This window comes from Sphaerodactylus townsendi, linkage group LG01, assembly GCF_021028975.2.
Source record: "Sphaerodactylus townsendi isolate TG3544 linkage group LG01, MPM_Stown_v2.3, whole genome shotgun sequence".
NCBI classification, from domain to species: Eukaryota; Metazoa; Chordata; class Lepidosauria; order Squamata; family Sphaerodactylidae; genus Sphaerodactylus; species Sphaerodactylus townsendi.
In genome coordinates, this window is record NC_059425.1 from 191122739 (window position 1) to 191135109 (window position 12371).

The following is a 12371-nucleotide window of genomic DNA, read 5'->3' on the forward strand; positions in this document are numbered from 1 at the left end:
AGCAGGAGATTGCTAGGAAGAGAAGAGGGAAACAGGAAAACAATTGCAAATCACACACAGTAAGACATCAAGATACTGACAGGCATGGTCCTGACAGCAGCTTCGTCTGCCGGAGCATAGTCCTGGCTGTCAGCCAGAGCTTGTTGCTGTGGCAACGCTCCTAGCGTCTCCTTTGGCCTGAGGATTGGTCCCTGCGGAGGGCTGGTTGGCGGGACCCCAAGGAAGGCGGAAGGGCTGGGTGGTAGCCGGTGTTAGTGGCCTGTGCCCATGAAACAGGGCGTGGTGCCCAGGAGACACCTCTTCCCCTCGGTGCCAACACAGCCCCCAGCAGAGCCTGATTGGAAGCTGACATTTCAAAATGTCGAGCAGGCGCTCGGCCGCTCGGCAGTCGGCCTGGCGATCTGCTCTGTCGGCCTGACGCTCAGCCTGCCGTTCTTTAGCCTGCACTGATTCACGTTCGTGATAAACCCAGGTAGCAATGGAAAGCAAATCACTGGGATCTTTATTGGTGACATTTTCAATGCAGTTAAGTTTCTTGCGGATATCTGGAGAGCTGCCTCCAACAAAAATGCCATTCAGATACACTTGTACATCCTTATCAGTTGGATCCAACCTGGTGTATCTGCGGCAGGTTTGTTGGATGCGGTCTTGGAAGGACAATGGGGATTCGTCCGTGCCCTGCGTGAGGGAGTGTAAGTGGGACAAATAATTTCAGCGGGGGATCCAATTTTCGAATCCCTGGAGGATCGCCTCCCGAAAAGCTGCTAGATGATTCCTACCTACAGGATCATTAGGGTCCCAGTTAGGATCCACTGTTGGAATCACATCATCCACTGTCAGGCCAGTAAAATTAGTTTTGTGGCCGTCTATAACGGTCTGGGCAGCTACCCGCACCACCCGTAAGACAAGGGTCTGTTCCTCGCTCGTAAGGAGCATCTGGAGGAGCTGGTGGACATCGGCATAATTGGGAAGATGGGTGGCAAAAATAGACTGTACAAGTTTGTGTATTTTCAGTGGATCGGAAGAATAACCCCCCTGTTGATTTCGCCAATTATACAGATCACTGGAGGCAAATGAAATGTGGGTGTAGTGTGTCTGGATCCCATTGAGTCCTGGCCCTGCTTGGGCACCGAGTGGAAACAGCCCTTCACTATATTTTTCTGATATGTGCCTACATGGTGAACCAGATTTGTTTCCCCACTCCTACATATGAAGCCTTGTGGGTGACCTTGGGCCAGTCGCAGTCCTCCCCCAGTTCTCTCAGCCCCATCTTCCTCACAAGGTGTCTGTTGTGGGGAGAGGAAGGGAAGAAGAAGAAGAGTTGGATTTATATCCCCCTTTCTCTCCTGTAAGGAGACTGACTCAAAGGGGCTTACAAGCTCCTTTCCCTTCCCCCTCACCCCCCCCCCCAAACACCCTGGGTCGTGGGTGGGGCTGAGAGAGCTCCAAAGAACTGACTAACCCAAGGGCACCCAGCAGGAATGTAGGAGTGCAGAAACACGTCTGGTTCATCAGATAAGCCTCTACAGCTCAAGTGGCAGAGTGGGGAATCAAACCCAGTTATCCAGATTAGAGTGCACCTGCTCTTAACCACTACTCCACACTGGCTCTCGCACTGGGAAAGGATTTTGTAAGCCACCTTAAGCCACCTTAAATCTCCTTACAGGAGAGAAAGGCAGGATATAAATCCAAACTCTTTGACTTCTTGGCTGTGCCTGACTGAACCGGGGGAGGGGGGGGTGCATTCACCTGCCTTATTTTGTAGGGTCAGGATTTCAAAATGGCCCCAATAAGGGCTGAGTTTTTGTCTTGGCCTCATGAGGGTGGAGAACAGGGACTAGTTCTCATTGTGCTGTTTCATGACAGTTGCTTCATTTGTTCCCTGCCTTGTTTGGAGCAGCAGTGGCATAGGAGGTTAAGACCTCGTGTATCTAATCTGGAGGAACCGGGTTGGATTCCCCGCTCTGCCACCTAAGCTGTGGAGGCTGATCTGGGGAATTCAGATTAGCCTGTGCACTCCCACACACGCCAGCTGGGTGACCTTGGGCTAGTCACAGCTTCTTGGAGCTCTCTCAGCCCCACCCACCTCGCAGGGTGTTTGTTGTGAGAGGGGAAGGGCAAGGAGATTGTAAGCCCCTTTGAGTCTCGTGCAGGAGAGAAAGGGGGGATATAAATCCAAACTCTTCTTCTTCTTCTTGTATGGAAGGTTCCTGCCCAAAAGCTGAGCAGTTTAAGGCTGTTTTGCAGACCGTCCTGAATCCTGTCCTTGCACTTGGGGTTTTCAAACACTGGGGAGACGACACTTTTATCTGTTGTGCCTTTTCATGGTAAACCATACAGTGCACCATTGCTTTGCCCAAGGTGATGATACTGACATTCCACTGAAGGGAACAACTGCCGTATTGAACATCAACTGCTTTTTTCCCCAGGTTGAGACTCGTAGATTTAATTTATATTGGAATTCAGTTCAATTGTAATTTGATGTTAATGTTAAGCTCCCACGTATTTCAACCAGTCAGTATGAGCTTCTAAAGAGTTTCTACAATATTTATTTTAGTCAAAAGCCAACAGATTAGACGGTTAAACATCATGCGTGAATCATGTTTCCTGCATATTGTTAGGTCTCGAACCTTAAGCCAATAAACAGACTCTGTGGTGTTGCTCAGTAGCGTTTATCGATGAGGCATCAAAGCACCAAAGCTTGTCAAAGCCAGTTCTGACAAACCTGGCTTTTGCTGTTCCCTTTATCCCCCGGCAAGTCCCCCCTCCTGCATTCCCAAGCAATTGTGAAAAACAGTTCCCGGAGCTCAGACGCCCCAAGGTTGGCAGCAGATATGAGAGAGAGCCACCTGGCTCCCTGCCCCCACGAAACAACAGATACAGTTCTGTTTCTCATGGGGCCAGGGTGGCAGGGGAAAGCCTAGTTATCTACAAAGTGTGTGAAGCCATAAAGTAAAGATCAAGGAAAGAATGTCCCAGATGGCAGTGGTAACATATAGCAGGCTGGTTACATGTTTCTTTTAGCACCCATGGATTTGTAGCATTAAGCAGCTACAATGGGATAGGAATGCATCTCAATCACATAGATACAAACCCCCTGACACACATACTGTGAATAGCAGGAAGTTTCTCTATGCATGATGGTTGAAAAGTCCTCCTAATAGTTTGTGTCAACAGTGAAAGACTTTTTTTCTAATCTAGGAAGTCAGGCTCCTAGGATCACAGAAGAGCAATAGTTCTGTGGAACTTTAACAGTGCAATCCAGAACAGGGTTACTCCAGTCTAAGGCCACTGGGACTCTGTTTTGGATTGCGCTGTAAGACTCTCTAACAAGTATGTGGTACCCTAAGTGTTTGTGAGTTACTCTGCTTAATCAAAGCCATAAAAAATCAAAGCTCTGGCCCTAAAGCAATCTGCCTGTCCTCATACACACACACAAAAGGTGAGTTTAGTGTAGCAAAGAGAAAAACAACAACAACAATAGTGCTAAACTCACTGGAAACGAATGCAGTGCAGCTATATTGAAACAGAAGCTGTAGGCTGTGAGCGCACAAGTAAACAATGCAGATGGAAACACAATCTTGCACAATCTTACCAACGTAGGATAAAAGCTGCTATGGCAACTTATGAGATAAGCGAGTATCACACAGGGTGTATACGATCAATGCAGCTTTCTCAGTCAATATCATGCAGTCAATATTTGGTGAAACAGATGATAAAGAAAGGACAGTGAGGTGAGCTAGACCCCCAAAGGGTGCAAATAGTCAAACTAGCTCCTTCAGTCCCTTGGTATGTGACTATAGTCAGAACGAGACAACCGGTGTCATAAATCCCGTCTTGCGGAAAAACAAGCCCCTTCTTCAGCTCTCAGACATGTGGCTACTGCTGTTCTGCTGCTGCTGCCTCAGCCGTTAGGAAATCATAAAAGCCAAACAGGGCATGTCTGTCTTTCTCTCACGCTCGCTGCTGTGCTGCAACTAGTCTGGCCGGGTGGGACTCTCTTTCAAGTGAGATCTGGGCCTGGCTGGACCTGAGGCCGTTCTGCGGGGCCTGCAGGACTGAGGGGATCGGCCAGGTCTATGGCTGAGGGCAACCACGGCTTCGAACCGGGGGGGGGGGGGGCATCCCTCCACTTCCACTTCCCTTTTTTCTTAATTTATTGCAGCATCTTCATTTCATTTACTTGTCCCTTCCTTATCAGTGGGCCCCTTGTTGACTTGATTTCATCTAGTTTTTAGTTTTAAGTTTAGCCTTAAATTGGAATGTTACTATATTTGTGTATTTAAATCGTGTATTGTTATTGTTGGAAGCCACCCTGAACCCAACTGGTTGGGAATGGGTGTGGTACAAACTGAATAAATGAATAAATAAACTGTTATGTTTAGTCAGCAGCATATTAAGTTTAGTCAGCTGTGTGTGCCTTCTCGCCTCTGAAGAAGGGAGGCAGAGGGGGTGGGCCTGACATATCTGTACTGGGGGATATAATGCCTTGCCTAGTTTCTTTTATTCAGTTCTGACAATATAAATCAATAGTTTTCCCGTGGTTGTCATCAATAAATGAGAATTCTGTATTCAAAGTACTGATTTCTTAATTGAGCAAGTCTGGGATTGTGACCCATCTGCACACAAGCCCGAGGTTACAAGCAGAAAGAAGGGGGGGGGGGTATTCCCAAGTGACTGAAGCCAAGCATTCCAAGATGGCGGTGCACCGATGAAAATAAGAGCCAATCTGTGTTTCTGTAAAGTGCCCTCAAGTCAAAACCCACTTTTGGTGGCCCGGTAGGGTTTTCAAGGCTAGAGACTAACAGAAGTGGTTTGCCATTGCCTGCCTCCGCATAGTGACGCTGGTATTTCTTGGTGATCGCCTGTCCAAGTACTGACCAGGGCTGACCCTGCTCAGCTTCTGAGATCTGACAAGGTCAGGGGCCCGTCCAGGCCCATCCAGTCTGAGCACAAGACCAGAATCACATCAGAATGGGCGAGGATGTTTTCCAGCCACGGATGACGTTGCAAAGAGTGTGCATGAACCTGGCAGGAGGGCAGGGTGCATTCCACCATGTGTTTGAGTAGGCCCATTTTTAAAAAATTAAGCCCAACCTTGATAAGTATCAGATCTGCATATTAATTCCAACTTGATAGCTTCATGTTGACGTCCTCTTGTGAATCATTCTTCACTCAAATATGGCTACTTGTAAGCCTGTGGTTGAAGTGCTTCTCTGTTTGTGTTTTGAGAGTTTCTGTTTTTGGTGTCTGCTTTGTGTACACTTAGGGAAAGGGCGGTATATAAATTTGAAGGTAGGTAGGTAGATAGGTAGATAGGTAGATAGGTAGGTAGATAGATAGATAGATAGATAGATAGATAGATAGATAGATAGATAGATAGATAGATAGATAGATAGATAAAAAATTTTCTTAAAGACAGTCCAGTTTGGTCAGGGTAGACAATAAAAGAGCTGTGGGGAATGTGTAGGCCCACCATGACTCAGACAAGGTGGTCTGACTTGCAGATATTATGCTGGAATACACTAATTATTTCTTAGTTTGTTTTGGCTGCTCAAGGTTATTCAAGCCCGTCCCTCTGGAGTTTGTCATAAAAGTCTTCCTCCGAAACTGGTGAGGACAAGTTTAAGAAGCAAAGTTTGATTTTTCCTTCACTCTAGTAAAACATGCCTGGGACATCCCCCCCAGTCTCATCAGATCTCAAAAGCTAACTAGATTCAACCCTGGTTAGTACTGGAATGGGAGCCCACCAAGGAATACCAGGTTCTCCATGCAAAGGAAAACAATGGCAAACCACCTCTGTTCGCCTCTTACTTTGAAAACCCACAAGGGGTCGCCATTAGTCAGGTGTTACCGGACAACCTCTTCCATCTGCACCTATCTGTGTGACACATTCTTGAAGAGGCATTTTCTTTTTTGTGTTCCAGGAGGCCCAAACATTTGGGCCATCACCTCTGAAGAAAGAACAAAGCATGACAAGCAGTTTGATAACCTTAAGCCAGTTGGAGGATTCGTCACAGGTTAGTGGGTGTCCATCTGCAGTAAACTGTCGTCTACACATGGCATTCTTGCCCTTCCTCCAGAGCTACCTGCAGTCCACTTCTGGGGTTCAGTGGGCAGGAGCTGGAAACAGCACCTCTTCCTTAACTGCACCCAAATTGGGAAACTCCATCCTCCTGGCCTCTTAGGCACAAAGCCGTCCGTCTGGGTTGCTTGAGCTTTTAATTAGTATCCCTAGTCTGAACTGCTGGCTTAACCACCCACAGAATGGCAGATGCACCACTTGGGCCGTGCGAGGGGGCTTCTCTGGCACCTCTTGACTGTTCATATAGATTATGTTAAAATGCTTCCTGGTTGTATTTATTGTTTGGTAAACTGCCTTGAAGTCCGTGTTCAGGAAGAACGTGACAAGGGAGCATTTTTAGAGTCGATAATGGTTTTCTTGTTCGCTTTCTCTGGTGAATTTGAAAACAGCTCAGGTTTTTAAATATGCTTTCCTTTCACACCACCCTTTACTCCCAAACGTTGAAGTCCCCACCCCACCCCCCAGCCTGACTCCTGTGCACACTGGGGGAGTGAGATGGTTGTTTTGGGGAGAAGAACAAAGGGAGAAAGTATCAGCAGAGTTTAAAGCGAAGCTGCTCTGGTAAGATGAGAAGGATAGTAGTCTTCTTGCACTCACCTGCAACCTTCTATCACACTTGGAAAAGAATACTCTCACTCTTTTATATATCATGACACCCTTTCTCATATTCTAGTTAGCAGACTTATACATACAATTCACTCAGTTATTTTTACAATTCCCAACAATGGTAACATCCTTTCAAATTTCAATTCAGGTACAGCTTTAGTAAACAGATCAGCTTGATTATTCTGACTCTCAACATATTTAAAGTAATAGTTTTGTTCTGCACATTTGTTTTACATTCTGGTATCTCACAACAATGTATTTGGTTCTGGTTTTCATGTTCTCTGTCTCTGCAAGACTGATACAAGTTTGCGAATCATCCTGAACAACTATAGGTTCAATACATTTCACATTCAGATCTTTTAACAGTTGTTTCACCCACTGTAATTCTGTACAAGTTTTACTTAGAGCACTGTATTCGGCTTCAGACGTAGAGAATGGTACATTTGTCTACTTTCTTGATCTCCATACAATCAGTGTATTGGCATACTTCACAATATATCCAGTACAGGATTTTCTATCTGCATCATCTGCAAATGAACTATCTGCTGTTGCTGTTAGCACATTTGTTTTGTCAGGTGCAATCACTAGTAGCCATAGGAGTTTTAGCAATTTTGGCATTCTCTAGACCAGTTCTGTGAATCAGTTCCTTTATTTTCTCTTTCTGGCTTAACAAAAGATTTTTCTCTGCTGTTCTGGATATCACCATTCCTAGATATGTCTTAATGTTGCCCACATCTTTCACCTGAAATGTTTTACTCAGTTTCTCCAAAACATCAGTGATTTGTTAGAGCTGTTACACACATATCATCTACATAGATAATGACAATCATTTGCTATTTTCCTGTTCCTTTTGTGTACACACAGGAAACTGCAATACTTCTTTTGAATCCTAATTTACACAGACCATCATTCAAACAATTATTCCAATTGTGAGATGCTTGTCTAAGCCCATATAAGGATTTTTTTCTGTTTTTAAATCTTTCCTGTTTCTACTGCATAACCAGGTGCAGGGTGCATGTAAATATTCTCAGTTAAAGGATCATGCAAATATGCACATTGAAAATCAAGATGTTGCATTTTTCACCTTTTTTGTACAGCTAGTGTCATTATTAGTCTCATGGACTCAGCTTTAGCTGTTGGTGACTATGTTTGATCAAAGTTTTCCAGATATTGTTGTCCATAGCCTTGTGCCACCAATCTGGCTTTGTATTTGTACTTTGCATCTGGTAGAGGTTTCTTTTTATAAACCCACCTAGACCCAATCACTTTTTGATTGTCTGGTTTATCTACCACCTCAAAAACTTTTTGTTGCGTCAGAGATCCATGGCAGCATTCCAAAGCTCTTGTTCCTCAGGAGTTCTCTCTAGCATTTCCTGGAAACTCTGTGGTTCCACCAGGTCTGACAAATTCTGACCACTTGTGTAGACCCATACCTTTCTGGTGGTATACCTTTGTTTTCCCTATTTGACCTTCTGGGAAAATCAACACTATATTGTTTTTCTTCCTCTTTTTCAATATCTGAACTGCTATCCCCTTCACTCTCCTTCACTTCTTCAGGAATATTAGAGTGATTTTGATCTGGGGAAGTTGGTGTGCTCTTATCACTAACTTCAGCACTTACTGGCTGCTCAGTTATAGGTAGAAACACTTCTGAATTTGCATGGACATGTTCCCACCCTGAATGCCTCTCAAAATTGGCACTTCTTGAGATTACAACTTTTCTATTTCCCAAAGAAAATCTATAACCTTTACAATATTCATCATAACCAACAAATCTTAATTTCACCCACTTCTGTTTTCCCTTCAGCCTTTGTGCACTGGGAATTAATACATTTGCAAAGCTTCCAAACCTTCTAAGGTATTTTAGGGATGGTTTCTTCCTAAACAGCATAAAATATGGAGTCTCATTTATGCTTGAACTCCATAAGGGATTGATCACATGTGTTGCAGTACAGACAGCTTCCCCCCAGTAATGAAAAGGTAATTTAGCATCCTGGAGCATACAATCCCTCATCACCTGTAGAATTCCCAACCTTCTCTCATCTATTCCATTCTCTTGAGGAGTGTAAGGATTGGTTCGTCTGTGCACAATTCCTTTTGCTTCTAACCAAGACTGGAATTTGTTACCCATGAACTCTCCACCACGGTCTGTTTGGAGACTTCCCACTTTATAGGGAAATTTTCTTTTTATCATAGCAACCCAGTTTTTAAACTTCTCAAATGCCTCAGACTTGTGTTTAAGCAGTAAATAATATGAATACCTGCTGTAATCATAAACTATTAAGAATATGTACTGAGCATTTCCTTGACTAGGCTGGAAAGGTCCTGCCAGGTCTGCATGAATCAAAGAAAATGTTTTTTCTGTTTGTCTATTGCTCACTTTTGGTACAGGATAGGACTTTACCTGACATCCACTGCACACAGAAGATTCTAGGTAGTGTTTACAGGGTTTTACATCAATGTCTCAGACCTTTGCTACTTGCTTAATTGTGGACCACCCTGCATGTCCAAGTACATGGTGCAATTAATGAACACAGTTGTCATGCAATGGTTTGTTAGTCAAACTAGAAAATTGTTTTATACTTCCACTACTAAGAACATAAGAACAAGCCAGCTGGATCAGACCAGAGTCCATCTAGTCCAGCACTCTGCTACTCGCAGTGGCCCACCAGGTGCCTTTGGGATTTCACGTGCAGGATGTGAAAGCAATGGCCTTCTGCGGCTGTTGCTCCTGAGCACCTGGTCTGTTAAGGCATTTGCAATCTCAGATCAAGGAGGATCAAGATTGGTAGCCATAGATTGACTTCTCCATAAATCTGTCCATGTCGTTTTGAAAGTTATCCAGGTTAGTGGCCATCACCACCTCCTGTGGCAGCATATTCCAAACACCAATCACACGTTGCATCAAAAATGTTTCCTTTTATTAGTCCTAATTCTTCCCCCCAGCATTTTCAATGGATGCCCCCTGGTTCTAGTATTGTGAGAAAGAGAGAAAAATTTCTCTCTGTCAACATTTTCTACCCCATGCATAATTTTATAGACTTCAATCATATCCCCTCTCAGATGTCTCCTCTCCTAACTAAAAAGTCCCAAACGCTGCAGCCTCTCTTCATAAGGAAGGGGCTCCAATCCCTCAGTCATCCTCGTTGCCCTTCTCTGCACTTTTTCTATCTCTTTGATATCCTTTTTGAGATGTGGTGACCAGAACTGAACACAGTACTCCCATGTGCGGTCGCACCACGGCTTTATATAAGGGCATGACTATCTTTGCAGTTTTATTATCAATTCCTTTCCTAATTATCCCCAGCATACAGTTTGCCTTTTTCACAGCTGCCATGCATTGAGTTGACATTCCCATGGAACTATCAACTAAGACGCCCAAATCCCTTTCCTTGTCTGTGACTGATAGCACTGACCCCTGTAGCGTGTATGTGAAGTTTGGATTTTTTGCCCCTATGTGCATTACTTTACATTTTGCTACATTGAACTGCATTTGCCATTTCTTAGCCCACTCACCTAATTTATCAAGGTCTGCTTGGAGCTCTTCGCAATCCTTTGCGGTTCTTACCACCTTACATAGTTTGGTATCAGAGAGAGGTAGAGAGCTCCTCTTTCCCGGTCGAATTCTTAATGCAGTTGGAAGTGCTGATGAACACGATCATCAATCAAGGCTTCCCGGGCCTCTTGCCATTCACGCTTGGCTCTCTCCAGGGCCTCATGTTGTGCATGAAGGGTATACATGTCAAGATCCTCACCAGGTTCCGACCAGCCTGGATCCTCTGCATCTCCGTGGCGTGACGAACTGGCCCCTGGGGGGTCGGGAGGCTCGACCATATCATCCTCACCACCGGTTTCCGTAGGTAATGAGCCAGGGTGAGAAGCCTCCAGGTTCACCAAGCATTTGTCATCAACTTCGTCTGCAACTAAACAAGCTGGTGCACCCCGGGGGGAGATTCCGAGTCTGAAGAGCCCCTGCGAGGGAGCTCCCACTGAGTGGTCTTGGGTCGGGCCCCTGTACTTTGCCAACGACCGGTCACTGCAGGGTCTTCAAAATAACGGTCCAGAAACCTCTCCATCGAACTGCCCCCTTAAGCTTTCTATACCCTTTTCTATCCCTTAAGATATGTTCTTATTTAGCAGAATAACTGCCGCTGGTTCCAGAGACTAATTGAAAAGATTTAAAAAATTGAACAGCCCCACCTCTCAGCAGCCCCACCTATCAGCAGCCTCAGCAGCCCCACCTCTCAGCAGCCCCACCTATCAGCAGCCTCAGCAGTTCCACCTATCAGCAGCCCCAGAACAATGAGAAAGAAAAAGAAAACCCTTGTGAACCCCTATTAAAAATACACTGTTTAAAAGATGTGGCTTTGAAAAAAGCCCTTTAATAAGAAAAAGAAAACCAGAGCACACTCAGCCCTTTCTGACCCAGTCCTCTTCTCCACTACTACTCTTCTCTGCTGGTTCCAGAGGCTAACTGAAAAGATTCTTTTTTTTCGAATCATATATAAAACATATCTTTCAGTTGCCCTTTTGCACAATTAACATTTTGCTTATTTACATAGCACATATCATTTTTAAATTCAACTCTATATCCCACTTGAGTTAAACATCCCATGCTCAGTAGGCAAAAGTCAAGTTGTGGAACAAACAGGACATTATTTAAGTTTTTGCCAAGGGAAGGCACTTTTGCTGCCCCTTGCACTGAAACCTCAGTTTTTGATCCATCTGCTAGACTCACGTGAGAAATAGCTGCTACAGTCTCATCATGGAGTTGACTTCTGAGGTTGACACAGTGTGCGGTGCAGGCACTGTCCATTAACCAGGAACTCTGTTGCTCCTCAGAAGCATAGCAGATTAACTAGCAGGTTCACTAGCAGGTTCACTAGCATAGCAGATTAACGTTGCTTGCAGTCTGTAGATGTTCAGAGGGACCAGCAGCCATTGTTGCTGCCACTGGCTTTGGAGCTTCCTGGGGCAACACCTTTTTGTTTCCCAACCTAAGGAGGAGGTGAACTGCTGCCAGAGGTTCTGGGCTGTAGCAGTGTCTGTAATAGCCTTATTCATTGTGTAGTCTATACTGTCAGATGTTCTTAACCTTACAGGAGGATTTAATTGCGTTATTTGTACAGTCCCTTTACGTAAGGCATCCTGAGTCTCAGGAAGAAATGAAGTAAATAAATAAATTTTAAATTGTGGGGCTTCTGTTGGCTGCTTTCTCCAACATTTCTTTCACCTTCAGCTACGTGAGCGAGCTCCCTCATCGCAGTGTGCTGCACTGTTTAGTGATCTGGATGAGGAATTTGCAAGCGTACATGTTCAGGTGCTCCTGTATATCTTGTTCTTGTTATCAAATCAGCAAATTGGAATAATAAGCAGCTATAGTTTTATGAGATTCATTGTGGCATAGTGGTTAAGAGCAGCGGACTCTAATCTGGAGAACCACATTTATTTCCCCGCTCCTCCACATGAAGCCTGCTGAATGACTCTGGTCCAATCAGAGTTCTCTCAGGACTCTCTCAGCCCATGAAGAAGCAGGCAGTGGCAACCCACTTCTTAATTTCTCTTGCCTTGAAAACCCTACGCAGGGGTGGCCAACCTATGGCCATGCTGGCAGGGGCTGATGGGAATTGTAGTCCATGAACATCTGGAGCACCATAGGTTGGCCAACCCTGCAGCCTAC

At 44.9% G+C, this 12371-nt stretch overlaps 1 protein-coding gene across 1 annotated transcript in view; it reads left to right on the forward strand.

Annotated features, from left to right (window-relative positions):
• The window catches only part of ITSN2 (intersectin 2), a 169870-nt gene that overhangs the window by 44015 nt on the left and 113484 nt on the right, over positions 1-12371 (forward strand). Inside the window, exon 3 of the mRNA XM_048506528.1 lies at positions 5928-6020. Within this exon, the coding sequence (XP_048362485.1) occupies positions 5928-6020 (93 nt within the window). The remainder of the gene's footprint in view (positions 1-5927; positions 6021-12371) is intronic.